At 48.6% G+C, this 27,123-nt stretch overlaps 1 protein-coding gene across 1 annotated transcript in view; it reads left to right on the plus strand.

The window, feature by feature from the left end:
• Window positions 1-6,208: 6,208 nt before the first annotated feature.
• The window catches only part of SYT6 (synaptotagmin 6), a 38,901-nt gene continuing 17,986 nt past the window's right edge, over window positions 6,209-27,123 (plus strand). The window contains exons 1-2 of the mRNA XM_040617027.1: window positions 6,209-6,611; window positions 26,675-27,011. Coding sequence (XP_040472961.1) covers window positions 6,458-6,611; window positions 26,675-27,011 — 491 coding nt within the window. The 5' untranslated portion in view covers window positions 6,209-6,457. The remainder of the gene's footprint in view (window positions 6,612-26,674; window positions 27,012-27,123) is intronic.

Below are 27,123 nucleotides of genomic sequence, written 5' to 3' on the forward strand. Positions count from 1 at the left end.
ATTTAAGCTCATTCTTAAAGCTCTGTCTCTGTTAGGACAGGCAGGGTCACCTCCTCCCTCTGCACGGGCCGGTGGGAACAGGATGCTGGTTTCATTTGCCGCTTGCACCCCATCAGCCACCACAGAAGATCTGCAGATCAAAGCCGTGCGTGAAGGTGCACAGCCACACGTATTACATTTATACACAGATGGCACGTTGCCGTTGCCAAAGGACCCAGATCAGCGTCTTTTTTCCTGGCAAGCAGCTCTGAACAATTTTTGAGTTATTTCCAATGATATTAACTGGAAGAGTAAATAATATAACACTGTTAGTCACACTAATAGTTAGGACTGACGCAAATAAATGCTGCTGCTCTGTCTATAGACTTGATTATTATTAAAAAAATAAAAATCACCTTCAAACACATCCTAATCCAAATTAAATGAATAGCATATTCTGTCTCAGCTGGACAAATGTGTTTGTGACTCTACCTTAGTGGCACACGTTCCCATAGGTGTGATCAGATACATTGCATAGAAAAAAAATTGTACATATAGTTAGCCATGGTAGGACTCCAGACGTGAACAGCCTACAATTAGATACGTATTGAACGGACTCTCGTTAATCCAATTGCAGTATGCCCAGTTCCTCAAATGTTTATGGTGAATTGTCTTTGGTGATTGTCTTCTGCTTTAGTGAAGGGAGAATTGCCATCCTTTCTCAAGCTGCTCATTCTCGGGTTATGGTGTGTTTTACTGCTTTCGGTCCCGGTCACCAGGCAGTAGGCAGCCCCTAACTGATGCAAGTGACCGCAGCGCTTCCACTCGCTTTGTGGTCTTGGTTGAAGTGATGATTTCAAAGGTAACGCCAGGGCTGGGGTGTTGCATGTAATGCATTTCTGTGTGTGATCCAAGTCCATTGAGCCATTTCCCCCTAACAGTTATTCAACTCTCAGTCCTTCTGGGCTGTCTACAGATGCAGCCTTTTCTGCCTAACAGTTTGCTCTGCCTCTCAATGTGACATCAGGCCACCGGACAGGAAGGAGATAAATGCTGCCATGGGAGAGGGAGGCATGCCGTGCTTGCCTAAATGCCACGTGAACGCAGCTGCAGGGAAAAGCTTGCCAGGCACGGGAGTCTGAAATGCCAGCGTGGGTGTGGGTGAGACAAAGCCGCTGAACCCCTCAGAGACCATCAGCTCTGCCCGGGGGGGGGGCGGGGGGGGGGCTTGCCTCTGCTGTTCGTGCTGGAAGGTGGAAACAGGACTGAGGGAGTGATGTGCCCTCCGAGTACAGGTCAGTGCCGAGGCAGGCTGCGCAGGACGCGCTGCAGCAGCGCAGGAGCTGCGTCTGGCACTGGTGCCCACCCTGTGTGCAGCGCAGCTGCAGTGGGGCCGGGGGCACCAGCAGCCCGGACATGGCAGTGCCTGGGGACAGGGGTCCGGCCCCTCTGGGGCTTTCTCTGGGCAGCTCTAGGGACAAAACTGGAGCTTCCCAGTAGGATGCGGGTGGCATCATCTCCCATCTGGGTGGCCGTGTGTAGGGGTACGGGAGGAGAGAAGTAGGTGCGAGAGTCCTTGCCTGGGAAAAGCAGCGGTGGGATCGTCAGGTGTGGCAGCTGCTACCTGGCTGTTTTCCAGCTAGGAAATGTAGGACAGCAGACAGTGCATATGACATAAATTCAAAGTTACAAGGTGCAAAAAAAAATCTGGCTTTCCATTCCAAAGAAATATTTGTTGGGAGTATGGACACTAATACCAGGGTCTCCTGTTAGTGTTACCCAGCAAGCCTGGGGTCCTCTGATATGAAAATGAAGGTGAATAATTGACCCAAGGTGACTTTAGGTTTAACAGTAAAAAGTTCTTGGTATTACATTTGAAATAAAATTAGCTTTTTTTCCAAATAATTGAATTTTATTATTGATTTCTGTGTTATAAGCTCTGAATTGGACATTAACCTTTTTCTAAGGGTTTGGTTCATGGAGTTTTTGTCTGTTGAAATCTCTTTAAGGTAAATTACAATTTCAAATGCAATACTTGACTGATGTGTTCCAGAATGTTGTGGTTTAACCTGGCAGGCAGTTAAACACCACACAGCCTCTTGTTCACTCACCCCTGCCAGTGACATGGGGGAGAGAATTGGGGGAAAAAAGTAAAATTTGTGGGTTGAGATAAAGGCAGTTTAATAGGGCAGAAGAGGAAGGGAAATAATAATAATAATAACAACAACGCTACTACTATACAAAACAAGTAGTGCACAATGCAGTTGCTCAGCACCTGCTGACGCATGCCCAGCCGGATCCCAAGCAGCGGCCCCTGGCCAGCCCCCCTCCCAGTTTATATACTGAGCATGACATCATATGGCACGGAACATCGCTTTGGCAGGTTGGGGTCAGCTGTCCTGGCCGTGCCCCCTCCCAGCTCCTTGTGCCCCCTGCCTGCTTGCTGCCTTGGGTGGTATGAGAACCTGCAAAGTCCTTGACTTAGTGTAAGCTCGGCTTGGCAACAACTGAAACGCCGGTGTGTTACCAACATTCCGCTCAGCCTCAAGCCTAACCTTAGCACTGCACCAGCTACCAGGAAGAACACGAACCATCCCAGCCAAACCAGGACCAAGGAATTCTTCTCTTGGTGCCAGTTTTGGTGGCTCAGGCAAGAACTGTTGCTGTGCTGGGAAGACATGGTGATGGGACCATTAGCCAGGGGCACACTTGCATCCCCTTTGGGTTGGGGACTCTGGGCCACAGGTGCCTGGAGAAGGTGATGAAGGGAGGAGCAGAGCAGCGGTGCTGTGCCCTCACCAGGTCCTGGTCAGCTCCTCTCTTGCCTGGCTGTGAGCATGAGCACCCACCGCTGCAGCACTGCTGGCAGGCACGAGCTGATTGCCAGCAGCTCTTGCGAAGCATCATCTGAGATGCCGGTGCGGGTGGCAAGGCCAGCCATGTGTCTAACACGTGGATTTCAGTGGTGCAGGGGAATAAACTGCTCCATTTAGAAAAACCTTAGGAGGCTGAGATGAGCGTTGGTGTACTTACTCCTTGCTTCTTGCTGTTATTATCTTGTATTTTGAAGCTGGCTCACAAGCCTGGCACTCTTCGTTGCTTGTGAGCTGTAGGTGGTCACTCGGCACAGGAGTTCGTCTCTAAATCCCCACGTACATGACTTCCACTGATTACCAGGACATGGATTGTGCAAACCATAGCTACTTGTTCCACTGTTTTGTCAAAGTAAATTGGGTGAAATCTTTTTTTTTTTTTTTGGGGGGGGGGGTGGTGGTGTGTGTATCACAGTGACAAACATAAACTTGAGCCTACTTCAGTCCCCTACTAGAAGCTATGTGAGCCTGGTTCGGGATGGTAAGACGCTCTGTATGCATTTCCCACCCCTGTTTATTAGAGTACCAATGGCTTCTAGGATATATGGTGTTTCATGAGGCCACAGAAGCTATAAGAAGGCTGGATTTGCAGTGCTCTCAAATTTAGCATGGCTTCCATCCTGACCCACAGAACAGCCTTCCCCAGCACTGGGGAATCAGGTGCTGGTGTCTGTTTCCTGCCCTGCCGTGGCCTCCCGGACACTGCATGCACCTGAGTTTCCCCGAGGAGGGTAACATCATCCTGAAAGGTGGGGGTTGTTTTGCTAACCTGTCTCTAATGACTTCTGCATACCCCAATGGGGTTCCTGGCCTGCTGCCATCAGCAGAGCTTTCAGGCAGTGGGCAGCAGGCCACTAACAGAGGGAGAGCAGCTCTGTGGGTCCAGTCACCCAGGGGAAGACTAACAGGGAAGCAGCAGCACTGGCACAAGGTGATGTAACCTAACCTATGCAGTGTCTTGTTTGTTTTTTTTTCCTTTGTATGCTGACTGATGTGTTATTAATTTGCTCAGGTGAGCAGCACACTCATTGCAGTAAACCAGTTAAGTTTTGTCACAGTTGCCGAGTAACATCATCTCTGATCCTTCCAGCCTCACCACAGAGGTCTTGGGGCCCCAGCTATGGCTTTGCCCTGCGTGGGCTCTGGCAGCATGCTCTGGGGACTGCAAACCCCCATGCTCAGCAAAACTGTGTCTGCAGGGTGGACTCAGCTCAGCCCGTGTTCTCTTTCTCGTGCATCTTCTCAGTCACAGGTGGAAAAAATATTCTGCAGGACCTTCTGCAGTGGCCCTAAGGTTCTTTGCATACCTGAATCGTGCATGTACAAGTTTTTGCTCTGGAGCAGGAGGCAGAAATAAACCAAATGTTCAGCTTTGGAAAAGGCTGAATGCCTGTTGAAGCAAAACCATTGTTAACTCCTTTATACTGCAGTGCAGCTAAAAGGCTGCAGCAGGGGAAGGCACAGCCCCTGGCAGGTGTTACATGGACCCAAATCAGGCAAGGAAGGGCTCTACAACCTCAGGAAAAATACTGTGAAATGAATAAGGAAAGATGAAGGCTGGGCCTGTGTGCCAGTGATGAGAACAATTTGGGCATAATTTCAGTTTCAGTTTTCTTAAAAAGATAAATAGGTGGGTGGTTTTCATGAGTTTGCTGTAGAAATGTGATGCAAACCATACCTGAGCTTGAGCTCCTGGCAAATTACTGGTTTGGCTTCCAGCCTTGCACAGTCTGGAATCTCTGCTCAGTAAACACAGAGCTTGCAAGCCATGGTGCTGCCAGCAGGCAGCTGGTGGTGTTGATGTTTGCTTGCATGTGGTAAACACTTCCAGTAATACTTCCTCATCTGCAGGTGTGCCTCAGACTGTTTGCAGCAGAAGGTTGTGTAGCACTGACCGGAAGGTGGTAGTATCTATTTAAAAGTGTCTCTTTGTGACCAGTTGTAGGATATTGCTGTGTTAATAAAGATTTCACTCGTGTTGTCCTGGCAACAGAAGTTTTTGGGAGGAGAAGTGCTTAGTAGGAAGTTGCTCTTGCCCGGAGGGAGGTTGCCATGCTGGCTAAAGCACCGTGGCAGAAGCCCAGCAAGGCACGGTGAGGTGTCCCAAGCACCAGGCGCGGGGCAAGGAGGCAGCAAGGAGCGGCGTGACCCAGAGGGCGCCGGGCGCGGCCGTCGGTGCTGGGGCGATGCCGCGGTGCGGGGGGCACACGCCGCCGGCCGCCCCGCCGCGGGCAGCGAGGCGCTGACCCAGCAGCTGGAGGAGACGCAGCACGTTTGCTGCGGGCAGCGAGGGAGCGGGCAGCGCCCAGGGGGCTGTGGCGTGGTGGAAGGGCAGCTCGGTCCCGCGGAGCACTGGGAGAGGTGTGGGGCAGCGCTGGGTGCCCCGTCCTGGCGGCGCTCAGGCTGCTCCCAGGCAGCAGAAGCGGGCAGGGAGCAGGCAGGAGGAGGCAGCGCGACGGGCACCCGGGTAGGCGCTGCAGCTCCCAGGTCTCACAGAGCTCTGGGGAGGGTCGCCGCCCTACACAGCCAGGGGGCTGGGCGGCGGGGCGTGCTAGAGGACCCATGTTCCAGGGGAGCCTGGTGCTGCGTCGGGTGCTTGGGTAACTCCTGGGGCTCACGTGGCGTGATGGCTCAAAGTGCTTCAGCAACTAATTAACAGAGAAAATAAATACAGTGGCATGAATCTAAGCATCCTCTATGGCAATGTGGGGCTGAGGGACCTGTGTAGCTTCAGCCCTGGCTCTCTGGTATGCTCATTATATCTGTACTTCTCTGCTCCAGAAGCTGCAAGAAACCATTCTGCTGTATGTAATTTTAATTGCCTGTTACACAATTGCTTCTTTTCCCATGACTGTCAACTATATTCTCTGTTCAAAAGTGTAGCGCTACCATGAGGCATGACCTGTCTGCTGAATTAAAATAAGAATAAAAAAACACTGCAGAAAATAATAATAAAAAATACTTTATTATAAAATACAGTGGCATTCTCAATCTCTATTGCCATTTGCAGCCTGTTGTGTTAGGACCAGTGCAAACAAATCAACAGAACCTGCTGCTTTTCTTACGTTGCCTTTAGCCATTGTAAGTAGTTTGTGCAGTGTTCATGGCAGCAGTCCTGTTTCTCTTGTCTGATGATGTGCCGTCCTCAGCCAGAAGATTTCAGCATTCACTTTATTTGCAAAATTGTGCTGGGGCTGGGATTTGAAACTCTGCACCTGGAGAATGGTGAAGGGGCAGCAATGAAATGGTTAAAAAATTATCTAGGCTGCAGCACGAAACTGAATTTGGTAGGAGGTTCTTCGTCTGGAACCCGCCTGGGCAGTAAACAGCTCTCTGATCTCAGAGGCAATAAGGCATCGGGAGCACTGGCAGGACTGCAGGAGGCTGGTTTCTGGAGGCTGACCAGAGACTCCCTGCTCTGGATGCCGAGGAGGGTTTGTAGAGCTGGACCACTGCCTGGCACAGGGTGTCCCTTAGGGTGCTGCCATGCCAGAGGGTGGAACCGGTGTGGATCTGTTAGTGTGACTGAAAAAAACCAAACCCTCTTTTCCTAGTTTGACTTTCTTAGACAGCAGAGGGGGATAGCGGAGAATGCAGTGTGGGAGATGAGTGGTACCAAGGATGACAGCCGTTGTCAGAAGGCAGTCCGCATTGTCACCGAGCTGTGCCAGAAGAAAAGCCTGCCTAGCTTGGACCTGGACACTTGCAGGGAATTCCTCCTGCTGCCTTCCGACCAGAGCCTGATTATCTCCGAGCCAGGTACAGTACTCTGGTCCTGCCTGCTCGAGTGGTGCTTGTGAGTGCCAGCAGCCAGAGGAAGGCAGGAGGACCCTCACAAGGGGAGGGCGATGTTTGCAAGCCCCGTGTTAGACTTGGGGAGACCGGTCTCAGCATGCATCGCTGCGTGGCTGTTTTCCATTACATGTTCCACTGTCAAGTTTTGGGTGCAAGTACTGCCTCACCTGTTGAGGCGAAACGGTGTAGCCTGAGGGGGGTCGCTGCACAGAGGGGACAGGGAGGCTGTTACGTGATGGTGAGGACGTGGTTAATGAGATAAAGTCTCTGTGAAAGTTCCTTATCTTAAAAAAAAAATGAACCCTTTGTCCTGTAGAAAAAAAGCAGTAAAATGCCTGTTTAAGTAACTGAGATGACAGGAACTGATCACCATTATGCCAGTTTGAGAAAAGGAGGGACTCGCATGGATTTTTGTCCACCAGTCAGGGATCTAAATGTACTTTCATACTTTCCCTAAGACCTGCCTGAAGCTGTTCCTTGCCAGCTTACAGAGCTAGGGAGACACGCTGGCATGTCAGTGATGAATCAAGAGCGAGCATAATGCTCTTGGAGCGAAGGAGCATTTCTTTGTTGCAAAGAGGTTGGTTTTCTGTGCACTTCTGCTCACGGCTTCGTGTTCCAGAGAGGTTCTCTTCTGCTGTAACTTCAGAAGACATTGGCAGGGGGAGCTTACATCCCGGGCTCATACACCAAGGAGCAAAAAACAAAATCCTGAGCTTTTTAGCATTATTGATAACGTGCTGTAAGTTGTTTGCATATTAGAACATTTGCACAGAGTGCTTCTTTTAAGGTTTCTGTAGATAATGATCTACCAGCCCAGCCTGATTTTGCAGCATACATCTTCAGAAACTTTCCTCCTCTTCTTCCAAGGACACCTGTGCATAGCCCAGGTAGAGGCAGTAGCCTGTCAATCCCTGTCCAAGTCTTTCTGTGTCATCATCCTTCAGTTTCTTCTGCCTCTCTCTGCTAGCATCTTGCACCGGGATGCGACTGGCACCCAGGGCATGCTGGCAGCTCTCCAGTTTTGCTGGTCTTCTGCCATCTGTCTGCTTCCACCACTGTTTTGCCAGTATGTCCAGCCTGACACCTTCCTTTCACATCCCACTCTACTTGTAACTTAGTTGTCATCTTAAAATGACTTATCCTTATACCTGCTTGTTCTGAAGGCCTCTTACCACTGCTGGTACTGTCCCTATGTGGTGCATCCAGTGCAGCTCTCCTCTATAGCAAATAACTTGCTGCATTGCTTCGTAATTTTTTACCTTGGTACCAAAATCAATGTTTTCCTGACTGTGCAGCAGAAGTATCTGTACTGGCCTTGTTCTCTCCACCCTGATATGACTGATTCCCATTTGCTTGTGCAGCCTGTTCAGGACCTCATTTTCAGGTCACCATATGCCTTTAGCATCTCAAGTGTTTGTCTGCTCTGATCTCTGCCCTAAGTGTCAGCCTCTACCCCAGCGCCCCGAGCAAGTCACGCTGGGCTGGCTGGCTGCACCGGCTGCATTAGCAGCTATCGCTGCTGTCTCTGCTCTGCATGGCTGGGCCCATTTTTATGTCTAGACAGCACAGGCGACACGGCTGAGCCCATGGATACTAGTATTTCTCAAATGCATGGCTGTAAAATTGCTCCAGCAAAGGAGAGAAATCTATTTGCATTAAGTGTTAACAAATCTAACAGCTATAGTGGCGAGATACCTTTCCTATTAGTGTCTGGATGTTTATTTAGTTATCTGCACTTGTGCTTTGTCTGTTTCACACTGAAGACTTACGTTAAGCATATTTGCTGTCGGCTAGCTGGGGTCCTGTGAGCTGGCAAGTCCTTCCTCATAAGGATACACAAATCAAATGTGAGGCTGTGCACAGAGGAGCAGTGATACAGCCTCGAGGCAGGCTGCTGTGCCAGTGCGGGCAGGAGGGTCAGCGGAGCCATGCAGCACCAGGACTGGGTCCTGCTGAGGTGGACCTGTGCTGGGCAGCACAGCCCTGGCCACTGGGCTACCAAGTTTGCTGGACTAAGATGGGGTCTATTTGGCACCATCATGTGAAAGCAACGGCTTCTCTGCTGGTTTGTCATCTCCTGGGTAAACCCATTAGCAAATGGCTGGATCAGCTTGGTTTGTCAAGTATCGCGATGAAGTCTGTGTCATCCATGAGCAGGCAGATGAAAGCACTCCCAGGCCTGCTTCTGCACAGCTCTGCTTGCCGTTAAACCCTGAGGGGTGGTTTGTTTTTTACTGATGTTCCATATATTAATGGAGAGCAGTATCTTCTGAGGAGCTGTGGTGTTGCAAAGGAATTAGCCAGGTATTAGTAGCCCTCTTGACCTGCATCTGACAGTGGAAAAAAACTGTGACTATAGAAATATTAATGGATAGTTTATGTAAGAACATGCCAGAGTATGATTTTATGCAGTGATGATGGAGTTTTAACATTTTGGACTGAATGTGGAAAGTGCTACTGTGTGTGAAGCGGATGCTCCCCTACTCTCTGTAGCCCGGGTTATGTAACAGCCGATTCTCCTGCTTAAAGCGGTGAGAGAAATGGAGCTGCAGCATTTCCCCAGGATGCTGTACATTACTGCACATCCAACAAAGGAGCATCCCAGGCTGCTGCTGCTGGATGGCTGCTGGCTAGTAATCCAGCAGCTAAGTATGTCAGAAAAATAAGGTATTTGGATGAAGAAGGTTTTGGTATCGATGCGTCAGTGGATATGCGAGCATGAGCTTTGCCTGCAGTTTGGCCTGTGGTGGTGCCAGGAACAGAACTGATCTCTTGGCTGTGGGCCCTGAGATCGAGCAAGATGCAGCATCTTTTTGTTGTGCCTATCTAAAATCCTCCCCCGTAGCTCCCTCCATCTGATAGCTCTCTTCCCTGCCAGTCCTCAGCCATTGTGCAGCAATGCTGTGAGTGTGACTGTGTATGTGGGCATAAGCTCTAGACAGTGGAAATGCCTGCGATACAGGGGCATTTACCACTGCGGTGATGTGCCTTAAATAAATGGATACATCTTTGCTCTGCTCTGGAGGTGCAGTGAGTGCTCTAGGATATAGCTGAGAGAATTTGTGGACAAGCCTTACTGAAGTGCTAAGTACTTGGCTGGCGATGCAGGGGGTGCCAGACCCCACAGGATGGCTGCACGCCACCCCATGTCACCCGGTCCCTCTGCCCCTGGGAGCAGAGCTGCTTGCTGGAGAGTAACCGGCGTCAGGGTCTTTGGGAAACAGGGTGCCAAATCCTGCTCCCCAGGGCTCGCTACAAGCTGCTGCGGTGCAGTGAGCTCTTGCCTGACTGCTCCTGCCCAGGGAGCTCCCAGGGGCATGAAGCCTGTGGTCCTTGCTGCAGGCAGCTCGGCTCCAGCCTGCCAGCACCCCTGGGTACCAGGCATTGTGCCATGCCCTGGGCAGCTCCTGCCACCATGAAGTGTGCTGCATGCTTGTCTGCATGGGCAGGTTGTTGCTCAGTTTGGGCTGAATTGTGTTACTGACTCACTCCCAGCCTTTGCCTGAACGAGGTCCCATCCCATGGGGCTGCGGTGCCAGGTCTGGCCCTGGACAGAGGCTGCCAGCCCATCCTGGGAGGTTGTGCCAAGCAGGGGATGGTACAGATGGTGGGAGCCTGACTCCACAGAGAGATTTAAAAACAAAATGATCATTCTGAAATGAGTGTGCAGAACTGCTGGGGTGTGACTGGAACCTGTGGCTTGTGATGCTTGCTGACCTTAAAGGACAGTACATGGATACAGGAGAAATTTTCACTAGGATCAGAGCACATCCAGGAGCAAACCCCCAGGTTTGATTCCTAGCTCCAGCACTACTCTGTCGGAACTTTCTTTAGATAACATAAGTGGGGGGGAGGGGTTTGCCTCAGTGTATTATTTGTAAAAAGCTTCACTGCCCTGTAGAGTATGTACAGGATAGAATGGATGATGTGCAGAGGTGTTGCAGGCTTTACCCAGAGAGTTGCTACAGGATTGCATGCACAGCAGTCCCTGTTGGTCTCGGCACAGTTTGTGTCCCCTCCTCAAACCCTTCCTTATGCACTGATTCATCCCAGGAAAATGCTCTAGTGCTTTCCTAGTGCAGGGTGTGAAAGCTGAAGTAAGAGATAGAGAAAGGATAGCTGGGGAAGGTGCAAAACCAGGAGAGACTTCACGGTATTTTCTGTTCCCTAGCACGCTGTCAGCTGTCCTTCTGTGCTCTAATCCCACAATAATTCAGAGCACATGTAGAGTTTTGCCCTTTGTATGAACTGTTCTTTTTAAACTTCATGATACAGGCAGTACATCCTGTACAGCACTGAACACTCTCCTGGCACTTCGCAAATACTGTTAAAATGTTAAACCCCCAAGTGTTCTTGCTGCAGGCAGAAAAAGGAGTGAATTTTTGTGCAATAGAAGTTCTTTTCATTGCAGGAATGTTGATGCAGAAAGATCACTTTTATATGGAGAAATTGCACCCGGAGTATTTTTCTTGGAAAACAATTATTCCTCGATAGGATCATTTGACTAATGGGAAAATTAGTGACATGCCCATTCACTGATATGGCATGCCTACAGCCACTGCCTATGAAATATGGGCAAGTCTTGAATTTACTTACCAGCTGTAATAAGACACTTTTCTGAATCACTGGTCAAGTGCATTTTAAGTCGATACAACAGTAAATATGTTTAAAACCACCCAGGCAAAGCTAATATTAATCACTGAAGCTTATGCTTCCTGAGGCCAGGCATGTGAGGAGCAGCGCCTTGGGGCAAAGATCTTTCTTATCACGGAGTAATGCACTTGCAAAATGGATCTTGCCTTCCTCTGTGAGTCTGTGGTCCACCAGCAGGAAGAGAGCCAGCTAGAGCTGCATGCAGCAGATCTGCTCTTTAGCTCAAGTAAAACAGGTTTGTGCTCTGATGCTGTAGGTGTCGGGTTCAAACCTTGCTACCAGAGGAAGGCTTGCAAAACTGAATTAAAATAAGGTTAAAACCAGCAGTGTACATCCAGGAAAAATGGATTATATAGCCATGTCTAGGGATATGTGTCTCTGCTCATGTATTGTGCGTGGATCTATGACTCTACAGCTGTCTCTGGCTATGCACTGTGATGGTCTCAGTAAATAAAATGCACCTATGGAGCTGTGTGTGTGGGGGGGTGTTCAGGAGCTTTGCAAGTACCTCTCTGCATAGATGCAGGTTTGCATCTGCCTAATTGCTGTTGGTTGATTCATTCCTGAAGCAGTATAGGGAGGCTGATCATGTTTTAGTTTTTTTTGTGGACCTCGGAGCCTATTCCATTGCAGCTGCAGTAGCCTCATGCATAGTCAGGGATCAGCATCTGAAACTCCATAGAAACAGGCAGCCAGATTGCTGCTGGTGTTAATTGAGTGTGTGAGCAGGCTGAGGACAGTGACCAGGGGCTGAGCTGAGGAGCAGTCACCTCTTGGGTAAGTCCACATTTCTGAAGTTACTTTGTTCGGGTTTTTGCCTTTTTTTTTTTTTTTGTAATACGAAGCCTCTTTTCCTTAACAAACATTTTGCTTCAGCCGTTTGTTGTTTGCTGTTGAAACATTTTCTTCTGCTTTCAGGATTGTCCCTACCTTTCACTGAAACCAAGCATGTGCTTTTAGCTGGTTCAAATCAGGGCATAGCCTGACTCTTATCTTCTCCATTGTTTTGTGGGATCCCTCAGAGAAGCTGGTGGATTTGTGTTTGCAGGTGTTTGTTGCTTGACATCTTTGCTTTGCTGAAGTCATACTAGTGTGATGTGCACAGACTGCTGCACATACCATGAATTCACTGATAGTCATATAGCTCCCATGTGTGCATCCATTGTTCAGAGAGGAAAACAGAACCATAACTGGATCTCATGTCTGATACAATTTTCCATTTCATTATCGTTTCAACTACCCTTGTTTTTCTTAACTGTTTCTTCTTCTTCTTCTTACTGTTCATTTCCCAGGTACAATTGCCTATTCTTCCTTAGGACCCCAGGTTTCCATGCCACGTTGGTCAGGCAGCTTTTTCTAGCTTTAAGATTTGTTATTTCTTTTTCAGAGATGAAAATGTGTTTTTTTTCTTCTTATCCTTATATTGTAAAATCAGGAAGCTTGTCTGTAACAGCCCTTATTGTTTCAATCCAGTGGGCTCACTAATGTAACAGTCACTTAGGCTGACAGTTGTTTGGGAGATGTGATTTGTCTCTCTGCTATGTATTGTCTTTAATTATACTTGTACATTGCAAAATGGCATCCTAGAGGGACAGAGAAGGGATATTAGGTGTGACTGTATGTTAACTGTATATTTTCCATGTCTGTGGAAAAAAGAAAGTTATCCTGCAGGGTGTCTTGTATATAGTGAAACTGCAGATGCTAATTTAGGCTGCCTTTATATTTAGTTCAGTTTGTTATGCTGTAGCAGGTTAGTGTTTGACAACATCACAGAAACTGTGCAGCGAAGACTAAAGGCAGGATGCCAGAAGCTCACAAGCCCTTTCAAAACCATCATTAAGACATACAGTCCCAGAGTATTTGGTTCCATGGAATAATAATTGCCCAGAAATTCTAGCACACCAGTGTTTCTGTTAATGCATTACTCTGATTTTCTATGCACGTTTGTAACTGCTGCACAGAAACACATGTGCTCATGTAACAGCACAGTGTGAGATGAGTAGGGCGAGCACCCCCGTAAATGCATGCTTTCCATACGCAATACTTCATCTCTCAGATAGCTGCGAGCATTGGCTCAGAGTTATTTGCTCAGTTCCAAATCTGGTCTCTGATCAAAATGTTCATGCTAAAAGGGTTCTGAGCTGCATGGTTTGGAGTGATACAAGTCATTGACACAGGGGAAAAGGAAACCTAGAATCCATTTAATAAATCTGTAGGATCAGGCATTCCAGCCTACCCAGGGGGGTGCTGTGCAGTACATTTTAGGGGTTAAAGATCTCTGTCTTTGTTACAAGCTAATGGAAACAGCAGCAGCAGCTAATGACAAGAGCAGAGAGCCATTCAGGGAGGAAATTTCCTGATCATTCAGCAAAGCTTGAACAAAGAAATGCTCTTTTCATAACCACTGCATTTTAGTGCAGGGTCTCCACTGTACTGAGCAGCCAGTCCCATGCAGGTGGGTGGCTGGTGGGTCCCCCCTAACTGCTCTGCATCCCGCACAGAGCCCACTTCAAACAACCACTGCCGTTTTGCCAGGCAGGTCAGACTGGTTTTTGTGTGCCAGGGGTTATCAGCATGACAAGTTGAGAGAGAGAGAGAAAGAGGGCATGTCATGGGTTTATATGGTCATACTGGGTCTAGATGTCTTTAATGGGTGACCTGACCTCCCGAGGACATGGACCTGTACACCACCCAGTCTTTGCAGCAGCTGGAGCTGGGGGAGTTCTGGATGAATCCTGCATCTCTTGTGTTGCCTTTCCTGTGGGGCAGGTCCAGGCAATAAGGCTCTCCCAGCATGCTTTCATGTAATCAAGGGGGTCCCTTGCACTGGGGGGCCTTCTGCCCCTGGGACGGAGGGCACTCTGCCAAAGGAAAGCCTTTGGAAGGCTTTCTGGGTCGCCTTGTCCCCCACATGGGGCCTTCTGCCCTGTCCTGGCTGAGCTCTGCTTTTTCGGGCTCACAGGCTGTCCCCCCGCATGCCCCTGGATGGTGAGCTGGAGGCTGCCTGCACCCATGTGGGGGTGAGGACCAGCACTGGCGGCAGCGCCCATCCCTGCAGGGGTGCGTGCTGGGATGGGGAGAGACCCTGCTTCTGCTTCTAGCCATGCTTTAGCTTCAGGTCTTTTCAAGGTGGCCTGAATCTAGGTCTTTTTCAACAAAAATGGAGTCAGAGCGAGCCACAGGGAAGCATTTCCCCAAAACTGAATGTCACTTTTGAAAGTGAAGGGCAGGGGGATGGCAGCAGTGTGGCAAGCCTGGACACCGACGTGCTGCTGACCCTGGCCTCTGATGTCTCACAACAGTTGCGGCTTTAACCACATTTTTGCAGCAAAATTTTAAGATCCAGGTCTTTGGTCACCTAAGGGAGATAGCGTGACAGTAAAAAGCTTTTGCTTGTTTCATTTGCATTGCATCTTGAAACACAATTGTATTTCTGCGTCCGTCCCAGAAGTGTCCATATTATAGGGTTTTGCACTCTACCCAGCTCCGCTCAGCTTCAGCAGGTCTGGATGAAGACCTCCCGTCCTCTGTGGAACAGCCTCAGAAAGGCCAAGCCCTGGTGCGTCTTCAGGGCTTGGCCCAGGACCTGCGTGTACGGGGTCACATCATGGGAGGAAGGTGATGCTCAGTGTCAGTTATCTAACCTCAGCCCAGGGACACCGCGTGTGTTCAGCGCTGCCGAGTTGTTTACAGATGTTGCTACAGCATATTGTGGTAAAGTATCGTGGGATTAGCACACAGCTATGTACTATAATTATATGCAGTATGGCTTACAACAGTTCATTAGATTGTCATCAGTTAGGCATAGAGCAATGACAACTCTTACTGTCTCATTTATAATACTCTAGAGAACAGCTGTTTAAGATGCAAAGCAACCTAAATCACTGGGGAATGTTTCCTTCAGTTTGGAACAATTGGGGTTTTTTCTTATTTTTTGTCACTTTTGAGAACAGAAATGCTGCGTTCCCCTTCTGGTTGCACACGCCAGCAAAAATTTGAGTACCAAACGTGCCTCTGATGCAGCCTGGAGGGAAAGTGCAAATTGGCAGGCGGGTCAGTAACCATTGGACACCAACATACCTGGTCTTGAAGCCTTTGATCAGTCTTCTCCGGTCCAGCTGTTCTGCTGGGGCATGGCCATTTTAATGTGCATTAGTTATATTCTCTGGGTATTGGTATGGGCTTCTCTGCACTGTGTATGAAGCCCGTTGTCACTAATGGGCCAGGCAATGGTGGAAGGAGGGACTTTCATGGCCAGGTCCCAGCTGGGAGCCCAGGCTGAGGACAGGTTAGGGACTGTCGTTGGCAGAGCTGATTCCGAGGGGGGCGACACTGCCGGGACGTCCCTGTGCTGATCTGGCCACCTGCTCCGCTCTGCCCAGCATGAGTTCTGCTGCCACGTCGGCTCTGCAGTGTGACCGACCCTTGCTCAGGGCCCCTGATTGCTCCTGCACGGTGTCCCCTGCAGCGTGCCGGAGCTGCGCCTGCCTCTGCATGGTTGGCCAGGGAGGAGAGAGCTGCAGCAGCTCCCGGCCCTGGGGACCACCCGCCATCAGAGACCTCCTCTGCCAAAGCTGTCTGTCCCTGGGCATCCTCTGCAGCTGCCCCGGGCTTGGCTCCCTTCCCACATGGGGGAGCATAAAGAGGAGGGAGGGGGGCTCCCCAGCTGTGCCGGGACCCTTTCACAAAGAGCTGCTCCAGATGTTGCAGGGGCTTGTGCCACATGGGCAGTGTCACTGCTCTGCTTGTCACTCTTCTAAAAGCCCTGCAGCCAAGGTGATAGGCAGCACGTTAGTCCTGGCTCCAATACTGACCTTGGTGGTTTAATACGTTTTGGCTGGATCTTCCCACATGGATTTGAGATTTTCCTGTTTCTAATCCATTTCCACGATCTGATCTGGGGTTTTAAAGACGTTCAGCTTATGTGGGCTTTCACTGAGCTACCCGTCACCTTCGATCTGAAGGATGGTGAGTAAGGGAAAGGAATGGGCTTTTTCTAAGCTCGAAACTCTGATTTTCTTTCCCCTGTAGAAGGTGGCACTGGATCCACAAGTCCTGCGGCTGGAAATAACTTTTTGTTTTGGCCTGTTGCCTCGAATATGTAAGCCAGGAAAAGGCTGTAGGCAGAGGAGTGCCTGACCTGTGGTGGGTAGTAGGCAAAGCCCCTGGCCACAGTGCGGTGGCATTCCTGGTGTTCCCGGCACTCCCAGCTGTTCCTGGCGATGAACACCGGATTGCAGGCACCTGAGACTCCTTCAACCTGCTTGGTATTGTGGTTGCCACAGTCTAAATGGACAAAGAACCAGGTATATCGTGCCACGGCAATTCAGCAATTCCCGTGGCAATCCCTCTCACCCATAGTTGGCATTGCTGCTCAGCAGAGATTTCGCTGAGCTCTTGTTGTGGGGGCACGGTGTTTCATAGCTGTGTTTTGGCTGTCCAGAGCCTGATATGGTGGAGCCTTCTCCTGTATGTAGCAGGCATGCAGACATCTTTTGCTTGTCAGCTATTCATGATCTTTCGCCTTTTTTGGGGGGCAATTAAATCTTTCTCCATTCTATTTCAGTGAGCAAAGCAGAAGCTCCAGGCTACCAAGGTCTTCTCCTACGTAGCATTCTTTTGCCTGGTGTATTACATATTTTCATATGTATATGGGTTTTTTCTTTTTTTTTAATATATACATACATGTGTGTAAAGTACCTCATTGTTGACTCTGCACTTGAAAATCACCTTTGGGTGTTTCCCTCTGAATTACTGTTCAGATTTTCTTCTGCTCTTTTAAGCTCAGCCTGGGGGACTGGTGCACCTCCCTCTCCTGCATCTGAGTGCATTTACCGCCTGCTCCCTTGCTGATAAATGTTCCAACCCATAAACTGAAAAATGCCAGGTAGTAAAGGGTATGATAGCCTCTATTTCCCCCACCTTTCCCCTGTTTAATGCACTTGTGTGATCAGCTCTCCCAGACCATCAAGTGTGAAGGACCCTGGTAAGGGATGGGGTGCCCAGGTGCAGCAAAGATAAGGACAGCAAGCATTGCCCTCCCTGAGGGAGCGAGCAGCTCGCAGCCCTCCCACCGGCGCACCACCTTCCTCCAAGCCAAGACATCGCTGGAGCTTCAGCTGAAGCCTGGATATGTAAACAAAAATAAGAACAACTCTCTTTTCTTCTTGCAGGCAGTGCACAAGGCAGTTAACTGCTCAGGGGGTGTCTCAGGACCCTGTCTTCTTGCAGCGATGGGCTGCCACAGTCTCCATCACGGCATGGGAAGGGTGGGTCACGTTTGCCTGCTGCACCCATGGCCAGGCTGCTCCTTGCTCCTGTGGCTGGAGTTGCTGGAATAGTTCTTTATTCCATGTGCAAATTTATTGTTTAAATGTTTTCTCCTTAATTATAATTTGAACCGGAGTTTATAAAATTTGTGAATTTGCAGGTACTGTCACTAACAAGCTGATAGCTGGTTTTCAGGACAACAAATTACTCAACTGTTAAAGGAACAAAACTTTGCCTGAAGTTGTCCGTGTCTCATGTTCTAGTTATCCTCCCAGCTACAGAGCCGCGTCCCCTGAAAAATTACAGTAAATGGTGAAGAATCCCTGGCTTTGCTTAACCGAGGAAGTTTTGTCTGGACAGGAGTTATAAGGTTGCTGTTGGCACTTGGACCATAGATCATAGTTGCTTTAAACACTGGATCCCTGCAAGGTCTCCTTATGAAGCAAGTTTCTTCATACTTAACATGCAATAATGAGATGGTTTGAATTTTATACTCTTATATAATTACTCTCAAAATAGCTTCTGATTCATCCTTCCCTTTGAAGCTTATAGTTTGCATTCCAATAAGCTCTTCCATGGCAGGAACCCTGTGGTAGTGGCAAATTAATTTTTAAGAAGTTTTCTTTCTATCTAGCTGATAGAAATGCCACTTTGGGCATTCATGTCTCTGTCTTCTTGTAATCTGCTACATAGCTGCGTGCGCACAGCAGACGAGGAGCCTCTGTCTGGGTTCCTGTGGAGCCCGTGCTTGCAGGAGGCTGGTGGGAGCTGATAGTACAAGATGCGGTGTCCAAGGGCTGAGGAAGCATGTGAGCAGGGTAAACCTCCTTTGAGCTTCATGCGGGAGGAAGGCTGAGTTTGCAGAGCTTCCAAGAGGGCAGTTCAGAGACTCTGTGACTGTCTCAGAACATCTGCAGCGTTCGTCTCATGAGGATTTCCACCCCTCTGCTGAGTTGTGAGGGGAGTTTGCCATTGAGCTACGTATGACGAACAGTGTGTGAAAGCGCTGTTCGTCTATGAAAACTCTTCCTGCTTTCGCAGCGTGTTCAGTTTGCTTTCATTGCACTGTCTTCTGCGGGATTGCTTGTGGCTGACATAGCGTAACAAAACAAGATATGGGCATGCTTCACAGCAAAAACCAGCTGGAGCCACTGCTTGCCTTCACCTAGAGAAACTGTAAAGCATGCCAGGGTCAAGGGAGTGTGCACAGTGCAGGGATCTCTCATGGTCTCTGCAGATGTTTTGTACCATTGTGGTGCACTGGGCAGTTGAGAGGAATCATCAGTGAATTTTTACTTACATTACGAAGAGGCAAAACCACCCCGCTATCTTTCTTTCTGGATAGGTCGTGGTATCAAATATTTCTGTGGCTTGATTTTCCTCTCCCATCCTCTAAGGATGTGGCACTCTCCTTGACTGGGAAACACTGCTGTCCCCCTGCAAGGAAACCTGACAAGCAGCCAGGGTCTGGGCAGGGAGTCAGTAGGAGCAGGCAGAGCCAGAAGTGACAGCTAAGACTTGCTAAGACAGAGGCAATTAGTAAGAAGGCTTGCAATGCTTCCCTCTTGCAGCCATGTTCTCTGCAGCCCTTAGCTGCAGGCTTGGTGAGATATTGCTGCTTGCTGAAGCTGCACTGGGTGAAATGGACAATCTGATCTTTATCATTTGCTCTGTTCCCATTCCCAGCTGTGGCATGTGTGAGGAGGGGATGAGGAGCTGGCTGAGAACCACACGCTGCTGCACTGCAGCTCACCTCTCATCCAACACAGCATTTCACAATTTAGAAGACATCCAGTTTCCTTTTCAAAATTCCTGTTGCAAAGTGCTCTGCCTGCTGCTGCAGCCCTGGCATCTCGCAGAGTTTCCTCGGAGCTATATTCCCATAGGGGCAGTTCCCGCGATCTGCCAGGTTTGGGTTTGGGTTTGGGTTGTGGTGCTGCTGGATGCTGTGCTGCTGCGTTGGTTTAGCATTCGGTTTCTGTTCCATCCAGTCCCTGCTCCTTCCTCTGTGAAGCTTCAGAGCTGAATAGCACAGCTAAATAAACGTGACTACAGCTAGGATTTAATGGAAACCTCTTCCTCTTCCCCTGATGTTGTCCTGTGCTCTCCCCTGCCCCCACCTTGGGCATCTGAGATTCACCAGTTTCTCATGCCCAATTTCCAGCTCTCAGCTAATCAGACTTATGTTGCTGATGCTTCTTAACTGACAGAAAATTAGATCAGTAGTTGGTGGGTGCCTCATGTGGCTCTTTGTAGCCCCAGAGCTGCCTGTCTTCTCCTCCAGCAATAACTCTCGTAGTAATCCGTCATTTGAATGTGTGATCTCTACAAAGCCCTACAGAAACAGAACAATATATTCTCACAGGCACTGTTGCAACAGAAAAACATAGCAAAAATGGACAGAGAAGCCTGGAAATATCTCCTGGCGTGGTATGAGCAATGGTTGATACATTACACTGGAAAACCAGTCCCGCAGCCAGTATCAGCAAGGTTAAGGCATGTCACCATCACCCCGTGCCTCTGGGCTCTGCCATCTCCTCTAACTGCTCTTCCAGGAACATTAGCTCTGGCAAGACGTTACATGCTCTGAGTCATGGCTCAGAAGAGCTGGGGGCTGAAGGAAGCCTAGTGGGGAACAAACCAGCCAGAGCTCTCCCTGGAGCTAAGTTTTTCCAGTGACCACCGGGAAGCTTCCCAGTAAAAGCCCCTCGCAGGGAAGATGTCCATCTGCTCTTGGCAGGATCAGGTTCAAGGCTTTGTCCGGCTCTGCATGTGATGACGGAGCTGTGGGACCCAACGTGCCGTGGTGGTGGTGCTGCCAGCACCCCACCTCAGCACCAAGTCAGGGCAAGGTGCCCTCACTGCTTTGGTGCTTCGGGTGCTCTAGGGCCTGCAGAAACGCATCTGCCCTCTTGCAGGAGCCGGGGGGCTTAGGAAGGGGACCACCAGGTGGTCCTGGTGGCTGGTGTCCACTGCAGCCCAGGCCCCCCAGCATAAGCCTGGCCCACACTGGGCCGCAGCCTATAGTACTTAATTTTTTCAACCCCCTTGAACTTCCACTTCTGGTATTCAAGGTTTAAATCCAACAGGTAGCAGGAATGACTAATAGGTGCTGGAAGCACTGAGAGAGCAATCAAACATATTTTGTTTTCTCTATGGGCAGTGGGTGGAAGGAAAGCTAAATTATGTCTTCAAGATATTAAATATAACTCTTCACATTAAACTCAGAGTTATCCATGAATCTTTTTAATGATAGTGTGAGCTACTTAACAGTAATAAAAGTCAATGTTGCCATAATTAGACCAGTATTGTCTTGCAGTTAACAGACTGTTGTAATCATGGCTTTGTCATATCATTAATCCTTTTCTGTTTGGACTTTGCTAATTATCCCCTTTGGTAACTCAGTTTGGGTATTATGAAGTCATCAGGGACATAAAGCTGAAAGGTAGTTCCACCGTATTCTCTTAATTACTTCCCATCCAAGATGAAACAAAATGGGTAGTTGTACTGATGAGCTGCTTTCTGAGGGCTGGGCACCAGAGCAGGGGAGGGGCTGGATAAACCAAGAAATGACCCCCCTTTCCCAAATTTGCTTTCAGCTTTGCAGTTTTAAATCATTCCACTGTCCCTTTGTCCTGCCCTGGGCCATCTCATCTTTTATTTGAAAGGCAGTAGAAAGTAGTGACCTTCTCAGAATTTGTATTGCTTTGAGCCATTCTGTGAGTTTTTTGTAAGACTCAATAGCAAGGTTTCTAGAAGTTACAAAAACACTAAAAACACAAACCAAGAAGTCAAATCAAAAGAGAAACAAGATAATTTGCTGGTAAAGTTGATGGGTTTCAGATCATCTCCTTTGTGCTCTTGGCGTCACCATTGCTTGCTGTCGACTTCAGGTCTTTTCTGCAGAGAGATTGTTCTGTCAAAGAGCATTTTGCTCCTTGGGTCTTCCACCAAACATTCACAGTCCTGAAATGTGTTTCTGTTTAAATTCTTGAATATGATCTGGTGTCTCAGATTGCCACTGACTTGGGGTGTCCCTGCATGTCCACGTTGTCTTGCTGGGCTTGCCACTGCTCCCGATGGCTCCGGGAGACCGGTGCTGCCCTTTGCCATGGAAAAGGGGCAACCCTGGGCCCCACAGCTCCTGAGCGTCACCCAGCCAGCTTCTCGCCGCCCTCAGCCCCAATTCCTTCGTCCATACCTAACTGCTCCTGCTGAAAAAAAACCAAAGCACAGTGTTGGTTTTGTAACAACTCGGCCAAAGCTGTTGATGCAGTCTCTGAAGTCTCCGATTCATTTTTTTCCCTTATGCCAGACTGCAGGTGTGGGAGATCAGTGTCTCCGTTGACTCAGTTTTAACATTTAATGGTACCTCCTATTGCATAAGTGATGATAAATGATCATTTATCATTAGCATTTCAGGTATGGCTTGCTTTCTCCTGTTTGCCAAAGGAAAGCACAGCAAAGACCATGGTCTGTGGGCCTTCCTGTGCATATGTTTGTGTCTCTCCTGGTGGCAAGTGGCTTTCTGGTTTAGAAAGCTCTGTTTCTCTCTCCATCAGCTGCTGTGATGGGGAATCTGTGGCACAACTCATCAAAAGTTCATTCCTGGCTGAGAGGAGCCTATTGCTGGTTCTCCTGGCAGGGAAAAGCTTTTGGTGAAGGTCTCTCTGCTTTGCAGCGAAGGACCAGGGCTGCTAGTGGTGGCTGTCACTGGTCATCGTTGGGGCGCTGCTGGGGGATGTGATGGTGCCCTGTGTCTGCCTCAGTTCAGGTGCAGATGGAAACATAGGAGGTCACAAATTCACAATTTCTCTTTTGTTTTACATACCGTGCTAAACCTCTTCCTCAGACCTTCTGAAGTGAGGCAGACCATCCCTGAAGGAGCTGTCTGCCTTCCACTGGGTAAATAACAGCTCGGTGACTTATGCTAAGTGTATCAGCTTGTGCAGGTAAATGTTGATGTCCGGTCTGTGTCTTTGCTGTTGCTTGTTCTCCCCTCCCTCCTTGTTAGTCATGCGAGAGCTTTGTCATTGCTGCTCTGTAGCCAAAAGCAGTTTCCAGCTGAGGGTTCCTTCGGGAAACAGCTCAGTGCTCCCAGGGGGGTGCGAGACTGGAAAATAACCATATTAATTTGTATTCCACCTCCTCCTTTTAAGCTTTATCCTTCCAAATTACAAGTTGCAATAAAATCCGTTTTCCAGCATGGCAGTTTCTCCCGAGCCTCTCGTGGGCCCTGGGCTAGGATGAGGTGCCAGCACCGAGTCAGAGAGGAGCAGGGTGGGGGATGGCTGAAGCTGCTCTGCACTCCTATGGCCTCACTCCCCTGGTGACAGGGCAACAAACAACTCGCTGGTATTTTCTTAGAGAACAGAACAGAAAGAGAGTCCTTGTACTTTTCCTCAGACGGGCTGTTTCCCAGCCTGCCGGGGCCGGTGGCACCGTGCGCGGAGGGGCGGCCGGCGGGCTGGCTGGGCACGCGTGCCCGTGACCCCGCGGTACTGCCGCGTGCGCTGCCCTCCTCGCTCTCCACCCGGGCAGCCTCGGCTCCAGGCGTTGCGTGTGGTGGGACAATATAAACCGACAAGCTGAGGTGCCCTTTGGGTTTGTTCTGCCTCTGGCGAAGCCTTTGGGGACGGGGCCTTACCTCCCTCCATGCCAGCAATATCCAAGCAACCTTGGCCCTGGGGTATCTTCTGTTAGACGAGGAGTTACCTTGGGTTTACAGTTTCTTGTAAGTTGAAGGACATTTAAAGCGTAACATTTTGAATACTAGGAATGTTTTTAAAAAGTAACTGGTATTTTCAAATTCGTAAGAGAAAACTCATTAAATCAATTAAGGTCAGCTCTGTCCAACTGATATTTAAATTTAATAAGTCACGAAAATTCTTGGGGAATTCAATGTCATCTTCAGAGAAACCAATACCCTTCTCAGGCAGATGCTTAAAAAATGTCTGTAAAATCCTGATCCTTTCTACTTGTACTTTATGTGAGCTGTCAGAGGAAAGAGTAGGAGGTCATGCATAAAAGTATCTGTGAATCCTGTCAAATACATTACGAATGCCAGCTCAGCAAGAAGTGACATGAACTAAGATCTTTGTCAACCTGGCAATAGGTTTTCAGGGGGGATAACTGATTATTTCTGATCTTTTCTGTTAATGAGTCTGGTGTGCTGGCAGTCATGCATGCTACATCACTTCTCAGAACAGGCAGAAGTAGCTTAACAGAAACTTCTGCCACAGAACAGCTCCCAGCAGCGATGGGTTCTGCATTGCCACTGTCTCCTTTGCAACAACACAGACATATTTGCCAGAAGTCCGGGTTCTTGTTTTCTTGTGAAACCGTTTGACGGAGTTTCCTGGGCACAATTCCAACACTTAACTGAAGGTATGGGAAAGTGGTACCTCTGTGCGCTCCACTGCAGTGAGGATACATTTAGCCAAATCTCTGAGGAAGCTCCACCACTGACTTGTACAAAGCAATCCCATTTATTATTGAGTAAGATGGGGCCTATTTATTCACCCCAGTAGTGATTTGTAGTTCCACCTTGGAGCTGCAGCTGCAGCAGAAAATAAATGTCTGACCTGTACAGGAGGCTGGAGAGGGAGAGGAAAAGTTGCAAAAACCTGTGGATGGCTTCTCTTCTTCCCTTCTGTACCTGTGGGCAGCCTCCAGCCCTTCCTTTCGAGTTGGAGAAACTGACGGCAGTCAGGAAGCTTTTACCTCAAGCTCTTAGTGAATTTGCTAAGCTAGGTAATTTTGTGGAAAAACACTGCTTTTCCTCTGGGATATCCAAAACAACATATGGTTTCCCAGGTGTTCAGCAGAACTGTTCTGGTGTAGATGTGGCAATTTGCATCTGGTGCTTCCTTGAGATTTCACTTATAAGAACTGATGTGAAAATCCTAAATATATAGTTGCTGTTGTATTCCCAGCTAGCATGTTAGCAAAGTTTGACGGTATAAATGGGTTCCTGAATACTTTGCTGTTACGATTCATCAATGGTGGTTGGGGTTTTGTTAAGTTTCTCAAGAATTTTTTAATTCAGCTGTTTTGTCAAGGTAAAAATTTAATCTTTCCTCACATTTCCTCACATAGATTTTTCTCAGCCTCAAATATTAAATGTCTTATTACAGCTGTACGAAAGTAAACTATATCAACCAAAGGAAACAGAAGGTATTCTGGCTTCTGTTTAAGGTAAAGCATATGTGGGGGATCGCACTGACAGCAGCTATGAGGACGCACAGGTGCGAGTTTCCCAGTTTATCTCCTAAGAGCTAAACTTCCTGGTAAAGGTGGATTTTGTGGGAGATGGTTGTTTTAAATGCAGTTTTTGAGTGAGTCTAGCATTTCTTAGCACTCATGGAGGCGAGGAAGTGTTTTCTGTAAGTACATTTACACACAACCTAGAGAGGTGCTGTCAGCTCATGTGGACAAAATCCATACCCGCAGCCATGAACTTCACTTTTAAGCAGCTTTGCCAAAGGGTGGGCTGGTGTGGCCGTGCCGAGGGAGGCCGCGCAGGCCCCAGGAGCAGGAGCAGACCTGGCTGCGGGGATGCTATCCCGCGCCTCCCAGCCGGCGTGGGCTGCGTGCTGAGGAGCGGGGCTCAGCCCCGTTTAGGAGCCAGCCCTGTGCTGCAGGTGTCCTGCGAGTCCCCAGCCACACATGAAGCACTTGCTTTCCAGCAGCTACACCTGGTCCTGCCTCCCTTTGGTTAATTTTACAAGAGGCTTACTCACTGGCAGTCACTTTAGCTGTGACTCCTTACGCAAGTCTGAAATACGCAAGGCACGAGCCCTGATCCTCTGCTCTCGGGTAGGGGATTAAGGAGCTGCTGCCTGTTTCATGTGACAGCACAACATGTTTATGGTCCAAGCATACACGTAAACGCAGGCGAGTGAGCGGCAATGGTTATCCTGCATAAACTTTTGAGTGTTGGATAGTTTTTTGCCTGTCATTCTGTCCTGGCTTGCACTTAGGTAATTTAAGGAGTATGGCTTTACAGGGCACTGCAAGGAAAACAGCAGGCAATCAAAGAATTGCCTGTGAACTTAGCAATCTGTGATGGCAGGCTTAACTCCAGAGCAAAACCTGCCTTCATCTTCTGGGACAGGATTTCTTTGTGATTCTGAACTCTTGGTATTTTAGTTTGGGTGGGAATACTGTAAGAAAGGAACTAAAAAGAGCTAATGTTTTTTCTTTTCGAAGTGCTGTGAATCATTTCACAGTCTAGATCGTGTGTGTGTACATATATAAATATACACGCATCTATATATATGTCTCTATATCTATATATATCTCTCTTCCTTTTTTCCTGATCCTTCAGCCGTAGGTATGGGAGCTCTTTCCTCTCCAGGAAAAGATTGAAATATGCTGAAATACATAGCTTATGAGGCAAAAGTGACTCAGAGAATCAGAGAACATACACAGCTTCTGTGCTATTCAGAATAACGAATAATGTGTAGTACTTTCTGTACAGCCTTTTTCTATATTTAGTTTCACTGCATCATCAGCTTGTGATATTTTTTTTTTTTTTTTTTTTTTTGTATTGGTGTTTACTTTTTGTTCCCTATGGGCACATCTGGACAAGATGTGAGCTTGGGTAGCACAACAACAATCTGCTTCCAGGATCATGGTAGATAGATTATTTATTTTTTAATATACAGTGTCTGAACACCTGTGGTATGAAGCAAAAAAGTAGTTTCTGTCAGTACTGGAGCTTGTTTCTATCATACAGTTCTGCAATTCTTCTCAATTTCAGACTCAGAAGCTTGCCAATGCCACAAAACAAATCAAGGATGATATTTTATAGCCAGTCTAAGCATCACAGTGTAAAACTTCATAGCTCTGGCCATCTGGAGACATGCATTTCTACCCAGATGTGTCCGGGGCAGGAAGTGGTCCTGAATCTGTCAGGGGATGCTCACTCAAGTTTGACTCTTGCTTGCAGAACTTGCTAGGAGTTCTCCTTTAGTCATGATTTAAGTCAGTTTGGACCATTTCTTCCCTTTACTTATGGTTTTCTCTATCTTTCTTTTCTTTTCTCCTTTTCTGTTCCCACCCCCTCCCTATCGCTGTCACCTTCTCTGCCCCTGTAGAGCTCTCCGTCAGCCTCCTTGCAGTGATAGTTATTGTGTGTGGACTGGCCCTGGTGGCACTTTTTCTGTTTCTCTTTTGGAAGCTGTGCTGGGTTCCCTGGAGGAACAAGGCCATTCCTTCTAACCTGGCCGTCTTGCAGAGCGAGGCAGGCTGCAATAAGGAGAACATGGCAGACAAGCTCAAGGACACGGGTGCCCTAAGTTTCCTGGAGGCAGCAGTGAAGATCAGCCACACATCACCAGACATCCCGGCGGAGGTCCAGACGTCCATGAAAGATCACATCATGCGCCGCACGCGGATCCAGAGGCAGACAACGGAGCCTGCATCTTCTACCAGGTGAGCAGGAGCGAGGCCGTGCTCCGCCAGGATGCTGTGCCCTGCAGTGGCTGGCAGGGTGGGAGCAGCGCTTAACGCAGCCTCAGGTTCAGATACCCTTGCTGTCTGTATT

Source organism: Falco naumanni, chromosome 17 (genome assembly GCF_017639655.2).
Source record: "Falco naumanni isolate bFalNau1 chromosome 17, bFalNau1.pat, whole genome shotgun sequence".
NCBI lineage: Eukaryota > Metazoa > Chordata > Aves > Falconiformes > Falconidae > Falco > Falco naumanni.